At 37.3% G+C, this 20,047-nt stretch overlaps 2 protein-coding genes across 2 annotated transcripts in view; one reads left to right on the top strand and one right to left on the bottom strand.

Annotated features, from left to right (window-relative positions):
• LRP1B (LDL receptor related protein 1B) overlaps positions 1 to 20,047 on the top strand; it is a 320,398-nt gene that overhangs the window by 153,818 nt on the left and 146,533 nt on the right. The window contains exons 25-26 of the mRNA XM_003794393.2: positions 7,269 to 7,385; positions 13,889 to 13,995. Coding sequence (XP_003794441.1) covers positions 7,269 to 7,385; positions 13,889 to 13,995 — 224 coding nt within the window. The remainder of the gene's footprint in view (positions 1 to 7,268; positions 7,386 to 13,888; positions 13,996 to 20,047) is intronic.
• LOC105887398 (cyclin-Q) lies at positions 5,415 to 6,104 on the bottom strand. The gene has a single exon (XM_012807953.2). It carries the CDS (start codon positions 6,057 to 6,059, stop codon positions 5,415 to 5,417), a length of 645 nt encoding a protein of 214 aa, XP_012663407.1. The 5' UTR covers positions 6,060 to 6,104.

Here is a 20,047-nt window from a genome sequence, read left to right as displayed (position 1 = left end):
GAGAATGATTATGTTTAACTATAAAGCAGAGTGAAAAGTTGGCAGCCTCAAATGCTAAATAAAGAAAGCTGTGTGTGTGTGTGTGTGTGTGTGTGTGTGAATATAAACATATATATATACACACACACACATATACATATATATTTGCTATTTCTTACTGTAGAATATTTAAATTCTGTGGCCCTAAGAATTTTTACAGGTAATTCTTTATATCCAGACTACCTTCTTATGCTGGAAACATGTTAGCATTTAGGAACTAAATAAGTAAGACTTTATCATGGTATGATTATTTATTATTTTTGTCCAAACTTCCTGCAATTCTAATAACAAGGTCATTTTTAATTAAAATGAAATGGAATGTGGCCATCCCAAATGTTCAGTCTGATGAATTTCATCAACAGTATACAACATGTAACAAACACCCAAAACGAGATCTTTCCATTTCTCTCCACAACAACTACCACCCTTGATCGATTTTGTGTGTATCTAGGTGTCATATACACAGATTCATATAGTGTACATTATTTTGATTATGGATTTTCCATTTACATAATATTATTAATGTATTTCCAAGTTATTGTGTGTTAAGAATTTAGTTTATGGCTTGACACCCCATCTCAGTGGTTAGGGTGCCAGCCACATACACCAAGACAGGTGGGTTCGAACCCTGCCCGGGCCTGCTAAACAATGACAACTGCAAAAACAACAACAACAACAACAAATATCCAGGCATTTTGGCTGTCTTGTAGGCCCAGCTACTTGGGAGGCTGAAGCAAGATAATCACTTGCCCAGTAGTTTGAGGTTGCTGTGCGCTGTGATGTCACAGCACTCTACCGAGGGTGACATAGTGAGACTGTCTCAAAAAAAAATTTAGTTTGTCTATACTTGAGTAATATTCAATTCTATGAACATATTCTAATTTGAATTTGGATTATTTTAGTGGTTACTATTAATAAGGCTACTGTAACCATTCTTATACAAATAGTTTTGAGAATAGTTTTCTTTGTAGATTAATAGCTATGTGTAAAATTGCTGAGTCTTGTAGTAGATAATATGTTTACCTTTGTAAGAACCGGAAGTAGGAATCTAGGGCCTCTGTAATCTCATAAAAATTTGGTGGGACCTTTTTAATTAATTCCAGCAGGTATGTAGTGGTGTATCATTGTAGTTTTTATTTGCATTATCTTGCTTTGAAATGATTTTGATAACTTTTATTTGTTACTCAAAAGTGAAGTTTATATTCAAGTACTTCATGTACAAATGGGTAGGTGGTGTAGGGATTTTATAATAATATATTCTGGATCTAAGTCCTTTCCCAGATAAGAATGGTGTAAATTTTTTACCCTCTTAGGGTGTTACTTGTCCAAATACTTTCTTAATGGTGTCTTTTAAAAAGCAAAATACAGCTCGGTGCCTGTGGCTTAAGCAGCTAAGGTGCCAGCTGCATACACCTGAGCTGGCGGGTTCGAATACAGCCGCAGCCCGCCAAACAACAATGACAGCTGCAACCAAAAAATAACAGGGCATTGTGGCAGGTGCTTGTAGTCCCAGCTACTTGGGAGGTGGAGGCAGGAGAATCACTTGAGCCCAGGAGTTGGAGGTTGCTGTGAGCTGTGATGCCACAACACTCTACCCAGGGCGATAGCTTGAGGCTCTGTCTCAAAAAGTAAAAAATAAAAATAAATAAATCAATAGCAAAATATTTTAATTCTATTAAATTCTAATTTGCCAATTTTATCTTTAACTCTTAATGTTTTTGTATTTGATGTCTGTAAAAGTAATCCTTGCCTATTCTAAGGTTATGAAAATATTTTCCTGTATCCTAGAAGTTTTATATTAGATTTATAATCATCTTAGATTTCTTTATGTATGCTTAAGATGAGGTAGTAACTTATATTTTTTATATGAATGACCCCTTATTTTAGCAATATTTGTTTAAAAAAATAAGACCTGTTGAAACTCAGTTCAATGTATATGTATACTTGTGTTTCTGGATTTTTTTTGCTGTTGAAATGAATCCAAGAAATACTACACTTTCTTGATTATTGTAGCTTTAGGGTAAGTCTTTCAAACAGGCTCTGTAAATTCTTCAGATTTTTTTAAGTATGGTTTGATCATTCTACATCCTTTGCATTTGCATATAATTTTAGAATAATCTTATATATTTCTTCAAAAATAACTTGCTCAAATTTTGATAGTGATTGTATTAATTCTATGAAAAAGTGGTTATTTTAGCCGGGCATTGTGGTGGGCACCTGTAGTCCCAGCTACTCAGGAGGCTGAGGTAAGAGAAACAACTAAGCCCAGGATTTGGAGGTTGCTGTGAGCTGTGATGCCATGGCACTCTACTGAGGGCAATAAAGTGAGACTCTGTCTCTACAAAAAAAAAAAAAAAAAACCAGAAAGAGAAAGAAAAAGTGGCTATTTAAATTTAAAGTTTCCTAATCCATGAACATGTTTGTGCATTTATGTATTATTCAATTTTTTGTAACAGTGTTTTCTAGTTTTTGGTATAAAGACCTTATACAAATTTTACCAGATTTATTCCTAAGTATGTGTTTTATTTATACTATTGCAAGCTTCTTTTTGTTTCATTTTTGTTTATTGCTAATATATAGAAATGCATTTACATTATATATATATGTATCTTCTAGTCTATGCCTGTCCTAAATCCATTTATTGTTCTAGTAGTTAGCAGATTCCTTTGAGTCTAAAGACAAACTTAAATCTTCCAACACTATTGTCTACCAGTGTACTTCTCTAACTCTTGTTCCCAGGGAGATCATTATCACCAGATAATTTTGAACTCTTTCAGCAATATTTCATGCATATACAGACAGAAATGATATTGCTTTGTAACCTACATACAAATAGTATCCCACTTCAAAGTTCCCTCATCTTGCCTTTCTGTGAGGATCAAATTTATTTCCAGTATTTAAAACTCATGTAAAAACACATTAAACAAAGAAAGCAAGTTTTCAAATATTATATAGTTTTCCCCAGGTTTATAATACCAAAAGGAATAATGCAATGTCCAATTGCTGTTTAGCAATATAAATTAATACAACATACTACATATTGTGAGCATTTTATATGAATTACTGTGGAGTACTATAGTATATAAATATATATGTTCGGTTCTACAATGGGTTCTTTGGGACAGCAGTTTTCAATCCTGGATTATCACTGGAATCACCAGGCCCACTTTCATAAATGCTGATGTCTGGGTCTCACCCCACAGAGTCTGATTTCACTGATACAGGATATGGTCTGGGAAAAGGGATTTTTAAAAGTACCCAGGCGATTAAAATGTGCAGCCAATTTGATACTGGTATTTTAGACCTTACTCATACAGTTTCTTCTATTTGAAGTACATATATGTGTGTACACACACACATAAATATACATTCTCCACAGTGAAATTTTAAATGCCTAACAAAGTAAGAGAGTTTATATTTGCAATTTTTATAGGTAATGTCATGGATCAAAAAAGTTAAATAACTTGGAAACATACAATCTGTATAATCTTAAATAAGGCAATTAACCTTTCCCCATTACCATTTCTGCATGCCCCCAAAAGAAATCTTAACAATGAACTGTAACTAGTTTTTGTTAAGAAATAGTTGCAGATCGCTTTCAAACAGGAATTATGATACAAATGTCTAAATATAGAAAAAAATGCAAAAAAAAGCTTGAGAAAAAATACTAAAAACACCTATTAATGGTTCTTTAGTACCAATTGCTAACCTTTTGTAGTCAGGAGCAATTGCTCTACTTGGGATCAGGATTAGTACTAAGTCATGTGGTCTATTTGTCTACTCTAGTGTGATCTTCTATTTTGTTATGCTAAAATTGTTAAACATTATTTTAAAATACTACAAGTATCATATGTCAAGGTATAAATAAAACTAGTGTTTATACTTAGAGCATGAGGTTTGGAGGAGTTTGTTTTAATTGCCAAAATGAAATAATCACTCAAATAATTCTGTACCAAAGTCCTTATTTTCAGTGACCATTCATCCTAACATATTTCCTGATTGACTGAGGTGTTCAGAATGCTACATTACAACTTCTGCATATTTAAAGTCAATTTTAAAAGCTAAATTTAGATGTTGCTCAGGCAAAGAAGATATATTACAAAACACAGTGACACAGGTTAGGTACTGAGTAATCATTAGCAGGCAGGCAAGCAGAAAGGGAGGGAGAAAAGAAAGAAGGGAAATAAAAGGCTTTTGTGGGTAAAAAATGCATTAGAAATTTATCTTGAGAATTTCTTCAGTAAAATGTTACTGGAGTTAAGCGCAATATAAATCTCTCCTTTGCTATGTAAAACTTCGATAAGATTGAAGAAACTACTTATACTATTTGAGACTTATTTTGCTCATTTATTTAAATAAATTTAATAATACTTCTTAAGGATATTTTGGGGATTGAATGTGATCATATTTATGAAAATACTTAGCTAACAACTATATTGGATCTTCAATAGACAATCATAATTTAATTTTCATAATTATCTCTAAGTCACTTTTGCTTTTTTCATCTCAAATCTGAATTCTGTAAAATGCATTTTGGAATATAGATTAACTACCACCAGATAATTTACCCTCTCTTTCAGTTGTTTCACTATTCTGAGATTTTAAACTTTACTGTCCATCTCTAACATAGCTGAGAAGAGAAATTAATGTAAGTATATGAAAGGAATGTGTTCTAAATTGTTCACTGAGGTTTATAATTTTATTATTTTTATGTTATTGAATTCACAACATCTAGATACTTTAGAACCTTGTTACTCAGTGCGTTTTATAGAAAAAGGGCAATACTACCCCCAGTCAGATTTTTAAAAGCCAGACCTACTGAATCACAATCTGCCTGATAGCAAAATTCCCAAGTGTATGAACATTAAAGTTTAAGAAGCACTGCTTCAGACAATAGTCATTTAGCTATTACTCTAATGGAAATGTTAAAACACATGATTTACACTTCATATAAATTTTTTGATTTGCATCATCTTTATTACCCGAAATAAAATCCCATCTATCTTGCACATTCATACGTTATATAAATTTGGTTTTTAAAAGTCCGTAGGGGTACAGTCCCATCTGTTCTTTGACTTTCCTTGCTATTATGTCATACCTCAATTGCAGTTGAAGTCCTCTCAAAGAACAAAAGCAGATGTGGCTGCCTTGGGTCAGCTGCTCAAAGTGTGCTCACAGCCTGCCGGGTGGAGGTGGTCTCCTGTCACCATCTGGGCCATTTCTGCTGGGGAAAGCAGCGGCGCCTCATGGTATTCACCAGCCCAGCTCTAGAGCACAATCAGCTCTCCCTGTCGGTCCCCCCTGGAGACCAGCTTTCACTGGAAGTTGGTAGCACCGTCCCCAGTCAGCCACAATCCCTGGCAGGCCTGGTGGCCTTAAGGGAGCTCTGTGTCCATGGTATAAATTTGAACGAGGTCAGACACAATATTATCAATGATTGGCTTGGTAAGGTCGTCACTAAACACCTGCCACCATGGCTTCTCAGCCTCGGCCTCGGCAGGCACGTCGACTCCATACACTTGCAGGGCCAGGAAGAGCACAGCCACCGCAATGTGCTGGGCCCGGAAGCGGAGGCACAGCGCCCCGTGGTAGCTGTCCCGTAGCAGGGCCCAGGCGGTGATGGCAATGGGGGTTCGCTGCCAGCTGTAACGGTTCAGCCAGTTCTTGAGGGACAGCAGGTAGTGGAGCAGGTACTTGTGGGGGTGCTGGAAGGAGACCTGGAAACGCAAAACTCTGAGCATGAGAAGCTCACACTGCACCATGCTGTCTCGGAGCTCCCAGAAGTGGGAGTCCAGTTCCATCGGCTCGCTGCCTGGATTAAAGTACCTGGTGGCCACATTGATGATGTCACGGGTACGCAGGTGCTGCTCTTCCACTTTGCCTGCCAAGTAAATGGAAGACATGGCGACCAAGTAAGGGTCATAGGCGTCCACGTTGGTCTCACAAAAGAACTTACGGTAAATGGTGCAAGCAGTGGCAATGGGAACGGACTGCATCCCTAGCTTGATTCCTGCCTCCATGATGAACTTGGTTACGCGGAAGTGCACCCTCGTGTCCGGCGCCAGCCGCCCTGCGACCTCCAGGGCTGCGGCCCCTTCCCGGCAGCGCGGCGGAGTAACGGCCTCCATGTGGCCCCGCCCCGCGACTCCCACGGCCAAGTAAACTCTTGTTACATTCATACCTGATTCAGGTTCAGACGGACGGGTTAGATTTGTTGTAATGTGCACCCACTAAATCAGGATGAAAAACACACGTTTTTATAATATTGGATGTGCCATTAAATAATAGTGAAAATTCATCAAATTCTTAAACCTCTAAGAGTTTGTTTGATCACCTATAAAGTAAAAGGCTAGTTAATACATACTTCCCCTGCTACTCAGTGGGATTGTTTTAAGGGTTCATGTGAAAGATGGCACATTATCAATGTTCAAACTCTGTACGCATGTAGAAGATTATTGTAATCTGTGGGTCTATGAGTGCACAAGGTCTAAGACTGACAAAAGGCATCTAACTGTGGGTAGGTTGAGACTCCTTGGTGAACCCGGCATGGTGGCCCAAGCCTGTAATCCCAGCACTGTGGGAGGCTGAGGAGGGAGAACTGCTCAGGAGTTGGAGACCTGCCTGAACGAGAGTGGGACTCCAACTCAAAAAGAAAAAAAAAAAACAGCCTGGCGCCGCAGCGAGCTCCTGTAATCCCAGTGGCTTCCAGAGGCTGAGGCGGGGGATGCCCACAGCCAGAGTCTGAGGTTGCCGTGAGCTATGACGCCACTGCACTCTGCTCAGGGCATGGGTTGGGACTCTGTCTCAACAACAACAACAAAAGACTCCTTAAGGAGAAAGAGAACAAAATGCCAACTTCAGGATTTGACTAACCATTTTCCCCCTGCTCCCCTGCTTTTTAGTAGAAATAAAAGGTGAGAGGGATGTCCTAAAGGGGAGAACGGTTTTGTATAATTTAAATTTGTGATACACGTGTTTTTACAAAGCTTTAGTGTTCCAATCAGTTGTTTTGTATTTACTTTGATACGGAAACATGACCAATAGCAATATGAAATAAGACAAAAAGATAAATTTTACTCAGCACGTGCCTTCAATTTTTCCTAAGATGCTTCTTAGTAACTGAATTAAAGTCTGAGGAAACGCCATGTATTTGGAATGGCAGTCAGGATATTGTGAGGGATGTCTCCATAGACATCACCGATGCAAACTCTTGTTTTTTTCCATTACAGATAAAAAGACTTGTGGACCTCATGAATTCCAGTGCAAAAACAACAATTGTATTCCAGATCACTGGCGGTGTGATAGCCAAAATGACTGCAGTGATAATTCAGATGAAGAAAACTGTAGTAAGTATTTCTTGCCTAATAATGTTGCAAGCTTGACAGCCCATTCAATAAGCAGGATAACAATTTTTACTTCAGTTAAGGTATAAATTTGAACCTATCTGTCCTGAAGCTCACATTTTTATACATATATTCACATTTGGACAAGAATATTAAGACTACATTGACCTGAATCTCAAAGGGTAGAATTATTGAAATGCTCATCCTGAGAGTTATTTTCTTACAGGTCTCAGAATTGGTATGAAAGTATCATGAGGTTTAATGCAACCCTTTAGTATGCAATGAAGGAAGCCCTCAGTACAAGTTCATACAATGACCTGAATGACAGTACAAAACATCTCATTCTTTAACGGATGGTATTCATTTCATTTCAGGCTCAAATCCTTTTATGCTACAAATTCACCCATGAGCATCTTTCAGTGAAATATCATTTATTCTCTCTGGAGTTGTGAACACCTTGTGTATCCAGGATACTTGTCTCTGAAAATAAAATAACACTATTCTCATCATCTGTCTCCTACTTTCTAATGTAATAAATTTAAAAATAATAATTATAGATCAATTTTATTTTCTACAAAGTAAATAAAATTGTGGCAGTATCTCTGGGTTTTAGCATTAATTTTTGAATCTATTTCTTCTAACACTTTTATACTCTTCTGTTTAAACAAAGAAAGCAAAATAAGCATGTTTAAGATGATAATCAAATTCCATTTATTAAATATTTATATTCTACTTCTGAAAAGGAGTTGATGCAGATTAATAACAATAACGTCTATTCTTAGAGATATCTTTGTGAACAAAAAACATTCATTTCCCTGGTTGCAGAAGACTAAATGTACATAGGAATATGCCATGTTAAAGCATATAATTAGTAGAGTAAAAGCCTTAATAAACCACTTGAATATTAAACTTGTAAGACATCAACTAATGTTTTGAATATTTTTTAAAACTTAATCTGATTTGTGAATCAGTACAAATGTGTGTGAAGTACATTAAATATAAAATCTCTAGATTATTATGATTATATGGTACTTTGAATACAGGAGCCCTTATAACTCCCTCTTTACATAGATATTTTCTGATCATGGAATTTAGAAAGAAGGAGGACATTGAAGACTCATTAGAATATTTTAGATTTCTTTCATCAGTAAGTTTTTAAAAACTTCCTGTAGAAGGTCTGAGATCTGTTCAGTGACTAAAATTAAAATCTGACAGGTTGAGAATGGTAGGGATAGAACTGTAAAAATACAAAAAATAAAATATTATGTATATATTTTCTATTCATTTGTATATTTGAACTTAAACATAAAAATATCTACTTAGCTCAACTTTGATCTAAATATTATTAATCATCAATAAGTTACTTGATAGGAAATGGCCTGTTACTGAAGAATATTGAGAGCAACAGAGGGCGAGACAACAACCCTAGAAGCTTAGAGACCTTTATTCAGGGAGGAAGTTGAATTGGTGGAAGAAGTTATCCTACTGATCTAATAAGGAAAGTAGAAGAAGGAAGAGATAACCTGCTTCTACGTCTGCTGGGGTTTCCTGGGGTATTCTGATGGTTGAATATTATTGTGCTGTTGTCTAAAAGTCAGCCTGTGGCCTAAGAAAACAAAGAGAAAGAACATTGACTCTCACTTGTTACTGTGGAAATTTAGTGATAAATCATGGTAGTCACAGAACCCTTAAGAAAAAGCAAGGCAAGTAGTTGCAGTATAAAGCATTCCAATATAAAATACCAATTATGCGTGGTTCTTTTTTAGTTTCTATTCAGTCTGAGCTCATTGCATAAGAAAAGTAATATTGGTGAAGTTGCATAGGAGAGATGACAGTGAACAAAAATGAAGGGTACAATCATGACTTGGGAGAGTCAAAGGCACATGCAGTTCAAGTATGAGATTATGTTAACATGTTATACATGTAAGGGTATTTTAGGCCAAGTATTAAAGTACGTTCATATGTTAAACATTTAAGAGTATATTGGAGGAAGAATCAAGGAATCTAAATAATTGAGTTGTGTTTGAAGATTCTATCTTGAATAGACCAGAAGAAATGGGAATATTGAAAATGCTAGAAGTTTTACATAGGTAAAAACTGAAGCAATGAAGAATGAGAAAAAAATACAATTATTTCTATAGGGAAAAGTCATATAGTAACAAGCCTTAGAAAAAATACTGTTGCTATATTAAAATGCCATTAAAATATTTAATAATATCAAAATTATTGTAAATATATATTTACTTACTCATCCATCGTCCTCATATATTAGGACAGAGTTATATGCTGTCATATTTTCCAGACATCACTGATCAAGGTTATACTATTTGGTTCATATTTGGCAAGTTATTGTTAGCTATTATTAAGTAGTGAAACATACCAGAGATAGTGAATCAACTTTATACATTCAAATCAACCTTATAGACTTAACGATGGGGATATGTTATGAGAAATACACCATCAGGCAATTTTCTCATTGTAAAAATATCATAAGTTTTACTTCCATAAACTAAGATGATATAGCCTACTACACACTTAGGCAATGTAGTAGACTCTGTTGCTCCTAGGCCACAGACCTACAGTCTTCTTAATATACTGAATACTATAGGCAATTTAAAACAATGGTTAAATATCTGATCTAAACACACCTAAACATAGAAAATGTGTAGTAAAAACATGGTATTGCAATCTTACGGGACTGCCATTGGATGAGTATGTGGTCTGTTTTTGCAATCTCATTATCTGGCACATGAATGTAGTTAAAAAACTATAGCAAAATACTTTTAAAGTCACTTTGTACTTTTATCATTTCATCATCTGCTCATCATTTCCCTTGTTTAGTGTTTATTAGGGACACTTTGATTCAATAATCATTCTGTTTTAAAAAACAAGAAAATTGCGTTGGAGTTATTTTGTAGTCTAGATAAAACGTATGGAAATACTTGATAAATCTCAACATGTGTACTACCTTTATCAACAAAAAGAGTCTAAGTAATTGATTTCCAAAATAAAGTACCTCATATCTATCCTTTCATTATTAGTAAGTTACTAACCACCTAATAGATTTAAAAATACCAAGTTATTTGATTAACTGGATTTAGCTTCTCATAGACAAGCTGCTTCTGCCTTATTTGAATTTCTAGTACTTTCACACCAAATTTATGTTAGAAGGCTATTTGTATAGATGTCTGTTAACCTAATTGTATTCTAAAAATTCTTTTCAGATTCTTACACCCACATTCACATAACTTTTGAACTTCCCTCCAAGGGTTTATAAGATACTCAGCAGAGAAACTGGAATCTGAAAGTCTTTCTTCTCTGCCATTAAATCAATGTCTTGAAAGTCACTTTTATTTCCTGAGCTTTGGTTTGTTGAATATTATGAGACATGCCTTCCAAAGCTCTTTTCAATTCTGTGACTGCACCTTTTACCTCCATCAGTACTGGAGGAAGTGATCAGTCTATGTGATACCCCTGCTTTTTATTCTTATAGTAGAAGCCAAATTAGCCTTTCAAAACATGGACATGTGCCTTGCAAAAGTTTTTTGATTGCCAGTCTGGCTTGTCTAGATGTGATTTATGGGAATCCTGGTAAATTGTTTACATATGGGGTTCCCCCGTCTACTCTTGGTCTAGGGATGTAGATGATATCAGAGAAAATTAATGTGGGAATGGCATTTTAGAAATACTAGGAAAAATTTCACATTGAAATTTTATTTCCCAATGGGTTCTGTTTCAAGTATAGTTTCTGACAAATGCTAACTATCATGCCCAAGTCTGAATATTGTTCTTTTACTTTATTTGGAAATAGAAATTAAAGAAAAGATAAGCAAAAAGAAAAAAATTTCTTAGGACCCTCTCTCATAACTAAATTACATTTTCCCCTGGAGAGTTTCTTTTGAGCTATCCAATGGCAAAACATTTTGAGATATACAGACGAGAAATACAAATAAGCCAGCTAGCCCATTCTTTGGTGGTAAGAATTACCACCATAGGTGGTAATTACCATAGGTGTAAATAATTTATAGTTATTCAGAAGTCCATTTGCTGGCATTTTTGAAAACATGATAGAGATGTAAAGAATTTCTATTTTTCCAGAATAAGCTTTTCTAGCAAATCACCCATTATCTTGTATCAGTCAGACATTTTGACACAGAGTAATTAATAATATTAAGATAGAGTCTCAACAGAACAAGTGCTCTGTGGAACTAAGTGAATTGGGCCCATTCCTCCAACTTCTGGTTATATAACTTTTTATAACTTCAAATTAGCAACTTTCAACCCTCCATATAGCAAAGCGTATCAAAGCCTGTGAAGCTGTTGCTGTTTAGCACATGATGAACACACTTACTGTTAAATAAGATAAAGGCAATTAGAACATTAGAGGAAGAATTAATACTGTTTGTACATCCCTCATACCTTTGAAATTAAGTGTTTTTTCTTCTGCTTTTAGGCACTTATGTACAATGTGTTTTAAATGTGCTCTCTATTTTTCTAATGAAAATCTCTTTGATTGTTATTTTCCGTTGTTAAATAAATTGAACGTATTTCACTATAATTTCTTTTCTCTATTATTTAAACTGCATGTGTTTGCAGAGAAGAGGGCAAAATGGCTTCAGCATGGAATGATAACAGAAAAAGAATTTTCTCTTGTTGTATGTAAAATACGCATTGGCAGTCACTTGCCTTAGATAGTAACTTCACTTCTCAGAGCTTTCATGGTAATCTCTGTAATCACATATGTGAGCATTATTACTTCCTCAGTTGTATGGGAGGTGACAGTATCATAGAATAGAAAAAAGCACAGGCCCTAGCATCCATCAGATTATTTTGGGTGAAGTCCAGTATTAGGTCTTCTGTGTGCTCGGTGATTTGGAGTGCATTGCTTATCCTCTCTGTGCCTCAATTTACTTGTATTAAAAAGTTTTCAACTTAGCTCATACCTTAGGGAGTTTATAGGAGGATTCACTGATAAGTTAACCCAAGTACTTGGTGTTAGCTTCACCTAGTGTCTAACAACAAATAAGCAATCAGTAGCTATCAGTTACTATTATTGTGGAATCAATAATATTAATAAAGTTATTTTTAAGATTAAAGCAAAATATATTTGACAAAAAGGGAAGTTGCTATTGTCATGTGTACTAAACAAAGAAGTATCAGTGCATGGATGAGTCATCTGTTTAGCAGTATTTTTCTATTCTACCTTATGGTGCCTTGTCTTATTCATAGCCCAAGGTCATGTTTTAAACTAAACTAACCACCAACATAGAACAAAATGCCCTCTGACACATATTACACTTTCTACATTTCTTCCAATATTCTCAAAGGGGTTCATTATATAGAAATGCAGAAGTCCTCATAATGCCAGACAATCAAGATGTTACCTTGTAGCTAGAAACTGAGTGATTGTATAGAGCAATATCCAAATGTAAATGAATTATTCATAATCTTTATGCAGAAATGTAGGATTATGTAAATATTCCTTAAATTTTATATCTGTTGTACATTACTTCTTTACTAGGTAAGGATATTATTGTGTGTGACACAGCCAATCACAATAAATAGACAAAACCAAAAAAGGTCTTTCATCATGCAAGGCTATCAGTCCTGTTTAGAGAACAAACACTAAATAAGAGATTATCTCCAGTAGTCATACTGATTACATTCAGGGACAAATTTCTGAGATCCTGCTTTGTGGTCCAGATGAGAGATATTTGATATAGGAATTAAGCCAAGTAGTAGGTCATACTGTTTGGCTTATGCCCTACGTGGAGTATTGTGCACCATAATTAAATCACTAACTAGGAAATCATCTAAGTTGACAGGTAATTCAGGAGATAAGCAAACAATGGCATAAACAGGCAGTTTTCAAAGAAGTTTCCTTCTGCCTCTTCAATACTTACCTAGCTATGTCCAATGTACCCTATGTACTCTTCTTGTTGCATGCACTTTCTGAGGGCAAAATGAATAATTTGAAAATTATTAGAGATTAATAAAAACCCAAGAACCAAAGAAAATAGTGCCAATACTTAATTACTTGAAGTAAATAGAATGACTTAGAACTCAAACCTAGTGATCAATGTTACAATATGAACATATATGGTCTTTTATGATTCTTATTTCATTTTGTTGTTTTACTTTTATTAAACAGTAGGCCATTTATCTTTTGAGGTTTTTTGTTGTTGTTGATCAGGCCCAGGTGAGGTTCCAGCCTGCTGTCCCTGATGTGCACAGCTGACACACTAACCACTGAGCAACAGCACCCACCATATCTTTTGTATTTTTAACTTGTTTTTTGTAATGCCACTTTCTATTCATCACTTTAAAAGAATTGAAAAGTCATATTATGTACCATGGACGCTTCATGAGACCTTTCACTAAACAATTTGTTGGTTCTGTTTGGTTAACATTTTTTTCCTTTAATGTTATTTCATGTTGTATGTCATATAAATTTTAGAATGAACTTGAGATAATATAATGACCCTATGCTATTTTTCTATTCCCAGAGCCACAGACCTGTACGTTAAAAGATTTTCTTTGTGCCAATGGGGACTGTGTTTCTTCAAGATTTTGGTGTGATGGAGATTTTGACTGTGCAGATGGCTCTGATGAGGTAAAGCATCTTTGCAAAGTAAAACACAAAAGAAAACAGTTTTTTAAAACCACATTTATAATTATTATTGTTCAGTCCAATAAATGAGGCAAGGACAGCTCAGAAATGTACTTTACTCCTGACACAGTGAAATAAATATTATATCCATATCCTATGCGGCAGATACCCAGCATAGGGAATAGCTCTTGTGCTACTATTGACAGTTAATTTTATAGTTTGTTTTACTTCAACTGGTGAATGGCTGGATTGGGAATAGGATGTTTGGAAACTCTATTCCCTATTGCTTATGTCCTTGCCATCTGTGAATTTGTTCACAAATTTGCTGCACTATTTACAGTCAAGACTAATATGTTTATGCATTTTAAACAGTTTCTTCTCCCTAGTCTCTTTCTCCAGTAGATAAAGTCCTATAGATGTCAATGGAGGTCATCAATTTTCATGAAACCACAGGTTGAGCTTTGCTTAGGTGATGAATCACAATTCATTTATAAAGCCTATGTACATATAGCTTTAAGTTAAAAAGTTTACACTTTCTTGGGATAATTCTGTGAGCTTAGATTGTACTAACATTTACAATGCTTCATACAGTTCATTATCTGTGTATTTATGTGCTTATGTTTCAGATAGCAATCATTCCATTATGCTTTAAAATAGTAAATGGCACATGGTTATATATTTTTTCTCAGTCAAATCTGGAATGACCGCAAGCTCTCACTTTTCATTATCAGTGATAAGGCCAGTAATAGTCACTTTTAATGCTTTTTTCTGTTTCACTTGGGTAATAGCCAGGAACACATAATTTGTGCAATCAAATATAACCAGAATTGGAGGAAAAAAGATATCTCTGATCCTCAGTGGACACCGTGGTTCCATCTGACCATACAATGACTACCTAGAGCTCTGGGACTCTGGTTAGCAAGCATATGACCTGTAATAAAATAACCATAAGCTTGCCCAGAGAGGATTTTCACTGTAGTTCTGGAAATTCTCTGATTTAGGTCATTTTCTGTAGGTATCCATAGATTCTCTGCCTCGCTGGGAGACATTATTGGTCTCTAGAACCTACATAAACTAGTTGTCTTTCAGTCTGTAGGATTTCTTATTGGGACTGCATACTTCTATTCCCTTCTCTCACCATTTTTGAAAAAGTCACCCAAACTACATCTATAAGCCTAGATTTTGGAAACTAATGCATATAACTTCTCACCTTAGGACCAAACCTAAACCTTAATAATGCAAAGGTCTCTCAAGAGAAGAAGTTGAAAAATATCACTTCTACTCATGGCACTATTAACAATGTAAGAATAAAAATAAAAACCTTCAAATACGATGGGGGGGTTTAAATTTCTGCATTGACCAGTGACATATTTACATTGCGTTTATTCATTCAAAAATTAAACTTTTTCAAGGCAGGAAGTTCTTTTCTTGTAAACTCATATATCCCACGAAAATGTTTTGGATATGGTTTTATTTTTTTCATATGTTGTACCAGCCAGTGAAACATCTGTGCAACATCAAAAGGTGGGGATATATATTGCTTAACTCTTAAATATTTTTTGTTAAATGTTATTCACAAGATGTGCAAGGGACATATATAGAATCAAACACTTCTTTTAAAAATATTGTCAATGTGGAGGAGGTGGAGCATGATAGTGGATGGGAAGGATGTTTAACTCAGCTCTCCTGTAACAACAGGTGAGAGTGAGTGGGCTAGATCATTCCCAGTGTGGAGTATTGGTGTGGAGTGGCAGTTTGGGGTGTGCAGTGAGATGGCAGATTGCTGGACTTGGAGGATAATCCAGAGCTGCAGAGACTGCCAGGAAAAGGTTCTGCCCCCCGGCTGCAGCGGTGACAACAAGCCTCACCATGGAGGATTGCAGTTCCCCATTCATGGGGAGACTAGGTAGTGTGTGGAAAGATTGGTGAAGTGTGGACTCCCGAGTGGAATCAGGTGGCCAGAGTGAGGTGCTGTCTAGTGTGGCACCACCATGGTTAAGCAGTGGGAGAGACACCCAGATGGGAAAGATCCTGCATAGGAAGAGGCCATTGTTTTGAAATTTGGAAAATGGCGATAGCTGCAGGCACCTTTCCCCATGGGTCAGCCACAGCAATTTGAGTCTCACCGGCCGTCATCCTATACTCGGAACTGGCCCAGGACATCCCACACTCCACAGGGACTGTTGCAGGGAGAATTTGGGAAACCTGCCTGTGAAAATTTTTTGAGATCAGTGGAATCAGCAATTGGGCAGGGTCTAGGTGCCAAGCTGGTAATCAGCAAACACCAAGAACGGTTAAACAAGGAGACAGGTATAAGCCTGGGAACCACTCACAGCTCCACCTGGTGTCCAGAAAGTATATTACAACATAAATATATTCCTACTAAAGTCAAACCCTATGGCATATATAGTTGTTGCCTATATACATATATTTGTTGCCTTTTTTTCTCTCTTTGCTCATTCTTTTTGCTTTTTTCCTTTTTCTTTCCTGTAGGAGTTATTGTTAATTTTTAAAAATTATTTTGTTTGTTCTTCTCTGCCCCCCCCCCTTTTTTTAACCTAGTCTCACTATGTCACCCTCAGTGGAGTGCTGTGGTGTTGCAGCTCACAGCAACCTCTAACTCTCTTGGGCTGAGTAGTTCTCTTGCCTCATCCTCCCAGGTGGCTAGGGCTGCAGGTGCCCACCACAGCTATTTTTTGGTTGTGGTTGTCATTGTTGTTGGGCAGGCCCTGGGATGGGTTTGAGCCCACCAGCTCTGGTGCATATGGCTGGTGCCCTGGCCACTGGGCTAAAGGTGCTGACCCTTCCCCTTCCTTTTATGGTTGCTGAGAGTGCTTACCTCAGGCTATACAAGTTTTTGTGTGTGTGTGTGTGTGTTTGGTTTTGGTTTTGATTGTTTGTGTGTCTGTTTGTGTCTTTGTGTGTCTGATATTTTTTGTTTGTTTGTGCATTTTCTTTCAATGTGCCGTGTGTTCTGCTAAAACATCCTGTTGGCTATTTCCCTGACTCCAGTTTTTACATGCAACAAGAGCAAAGGGGAATGGGGGATGATAGCCAACTGAAGCCAGCTTCCAACAGAAGCTCCTGTACAGAGGGAGAGATAACGGCCAAAAAGAACCCAACAAAGTTAAAGGGTGGGAGTTGAGCTGAGAGAAGAGATTGATAATTGCACATCTTCTCTGCTGAGGCAAGCTAAAACTCCAAGGAAACAAATTTCAGGTGCAGAACCCACCCCAAAGAGGACGTGTGTCCATTCCCCTGCCCCAAGAGAGTTGCTTGCTTGCTGTGAGATCTCTACTAGTAAGCCTAGAACTGAGGTCCTCTTCTCTCACCCATTTGTTAGAAGCTGGGACTCCTTCTCCAGAGAGTCCCTGCTGTGAGCCTGGGCATTATCTTGTCTGGCATGAAGGTTGAACAAATATTTTCCCTGCCACTTTGAACTCCCAGTACACCCTTCTCCCTGGCCTAGTAGTCTAGAAGCCCAACACCTACAGAGAGAAGAACATTTGTGGTTCTTTGTTAAGACTGGGCATTGCATGGTCTGAGGTAGCACAGCTACACTGTAACTGTGAATCTGGTAACAGTGTGGAAAGGCATAGGAAGGGTAATGGGTCTGGCCTGGCTCTGAGAAAGACCAACTCAGCAGCAGGTGGAAGTTTTGGTCTCTGAATGACAGGGAGAGGCTCAGGAACCACTGAGGCATAGGAAACTGAGTGAAGACACCTCCCACCTAGTAGCAGCATTAATAAAGTGATCCCACCAGGGTCAAATTTCAGAGAGACACCTCCCCAGTTCTCTGGACGGCTGGAGGGAGCTAGATATTGCATTGCAGGGATACCAGAGGAGCAGAGTGGCAGGGGCAGAGGCACAGTCTCTGATGGCAAAAAAACATATGCTGCTTTGTTAACCTCTGATTTGGAATGAGCTCAGGTGGAACACTCCCCAGTTTCCACTGAGCATCCGAGGTAATCAGACTTCAAGTCCCCCAGCCAGCTGGTGGCAGAGTGTAGTCACTTGGCCTATGAGGTCGCTTCCCTCTGACTCTGGCAGGCCTAAATCCCTGGTGCATTTGCTCATTGGAGGGAACTGGGCCACAACCACATGGGGCTACCAGTGCCTGGTAAGGTGCAAGGTGGTCCAGACACCCTGGACTATTTTCCTGGGTGGGCCTTTCTGACTCCACAGAGCACCAGAGTGAGTTATACTTGAGCTTCCACTGGACCCCCACTACCTAGATGCTGAGGACCTTTTGAACTCTCCCACCTAATCCATGTTTATGTTGACCAATTGTGGAACAATTAGTTTGAAACTCTTGACCAGGGCCAATAGCCAGGGACCCATCAAGGTTGTACCCTGGTTGTGGTGTTGTGGGAGTTTAGGATTCTCCTTTCCACTTATCACCTGTGGGGAGGGAGCAGGGTATCTTAGTTGCTTATATATCTCCACAGTTGAGATTTCACCCTAAAGTCACTAATTCACTAGGATTGGACAGAGACTAGCCAAATACAGGTCAGAGTCATCTAGGCCCTCCACATCAAGCTGGCCTTCAGAGTTTCAGGCTGTAGTACTGAATGGGACCTTTGTAAAGTTCTAGGGTAAAAGCTGCAATCACTAGTCCAAGTTCTTTGGTAAAGGGCTGGCTAATTATAACTCCAGAAGCCCTCAATTCAATTTCTTATCAGCTTCTCTGGCCAAACAGTGAAAAATAATCATGGGGTAGAATCAGCAGAAAAACTCTGGCAACATGAACAATCAGAGTAGATCAACTACTCCCCCAAGGAATGAGAAAGGAGAGACAACAGAAGATCCCATTCATAAACAAATGACTGAGATGTCAGAAATCTAATTCAGAATTTGGATTGAAAATAAGATTAATAGAATATAGGTAAAGATGGAATTTGAAATTCAAGGAGCAATTCAAAAGTTATCTCTAGAATTCAATGAATTCAAAGACAAGAATCACCAAAGATTTTGACACATTGAGGCAAGAACTAGCAGCCCTCAAAGATCTAACAAATACAGTAGAATCCCTCAGTAACAGAATGGAGCAGGCAGAAGAAAGGATCTCTGACATTAAGGACAAAGCTTTTGGATGCTCCCAAATGGTCCAAGAGGAAGAGAAGTGGAGAGCAAAATGGACTCTTAGAGAATTGTGGGACCTCTCCAAAAGACCAAACATTCACCTTATGAGAAATCCTGAAGGAGAAGAGGATGGTCCAAAAGGCAAAGATAATCTACTCCAAGAGATAATTGAGGTGAACATCCCAAGCATGGTAAGAGATACTCAAATTCAGATAGCAGACAATTTCAGAACCCCAGCATGACTCAACCCAAATAAAGCATCTTCTAGACAAATTATAATTAATTTTGCCAAAGTTAATATGAAGGAGAAAATCCTGCAAGCATCCAGATGTAAGAAAATCATACCTTACAAGGGGAAGAATATTAGAATGACTGCAGATCTCTCTGCTAACACATTTCAAGCCAGAAGAGGATGGACATCAACCTTCAATCTCCTAAAACAAAACAACTTTCAGCCAAGGATCCTGTATTCAGCTATACTGAGCTTCATTTATGATGGAGAAGTTAAATATTTTAATGACATACACATGACATAACCAAAGAAGCTCTTCAGGATATTCTTAGACCTATCCTCCTTAATGTTTGGCACAATACTCTACCCCCAAAGTAAACTCACTCTGAAATTCTTGACCAAAACCCAATTTCCAAAATGGTGAAAAGATTTAAAATGTCCCGTGGACTTTCAAAAAACTTGATACCCAAAATATTACAAGGCATATCAATACTCTTAATTAATGTGAGTGCCTTAAATTGTCCTCATAATAGGCACAGGTTAGCTGACTGGATAAAAAAGTCAGGTCAGATATCTGCTGCATACAGGAATCTCATCTTACCTTAAAGGATAAATACAGACTCGGGGTGACAGGATGGACATCTATAATCCAGGCAAATGGAAACCAGAAAAAAGCGCAGGTGGCAATTTTATTTGCAGTTACATTAGGCTTTAAAGCAATAAAAGTGAGGAAAGATGGCT

The sequence above is a fragment of the Otolemur garnettii genome, unplaced genomic scaffold (assembly GCF_000181295.1).
Source record: "Otolemur garnettii isolate 467f Iridium unplaced genomic scaffold, OtoGar3 scaffold00080, whole genome shotgun sequence".
Taxonomy (NCBI): domain Eukaryota; kingdom Metazoa; phylum Chordata; class Mammalia; order Primates; family Galagidae; genus Otolemur; species Otolemur garnettii.
Note: the sequence above shows the minus strand (reverse complement) of the source record. Positions and strands in the feature narration are given on the sequence as shown.

Coding starts and splice junctions, on each gene's coding strand:
- LOC105887398 (XM_012807953.2), bottom strand. CDS start 6,059: ATGGAGGCAGGAATCAAGCTAGGGATGCAGTCCGTTCCCATTGCCACT.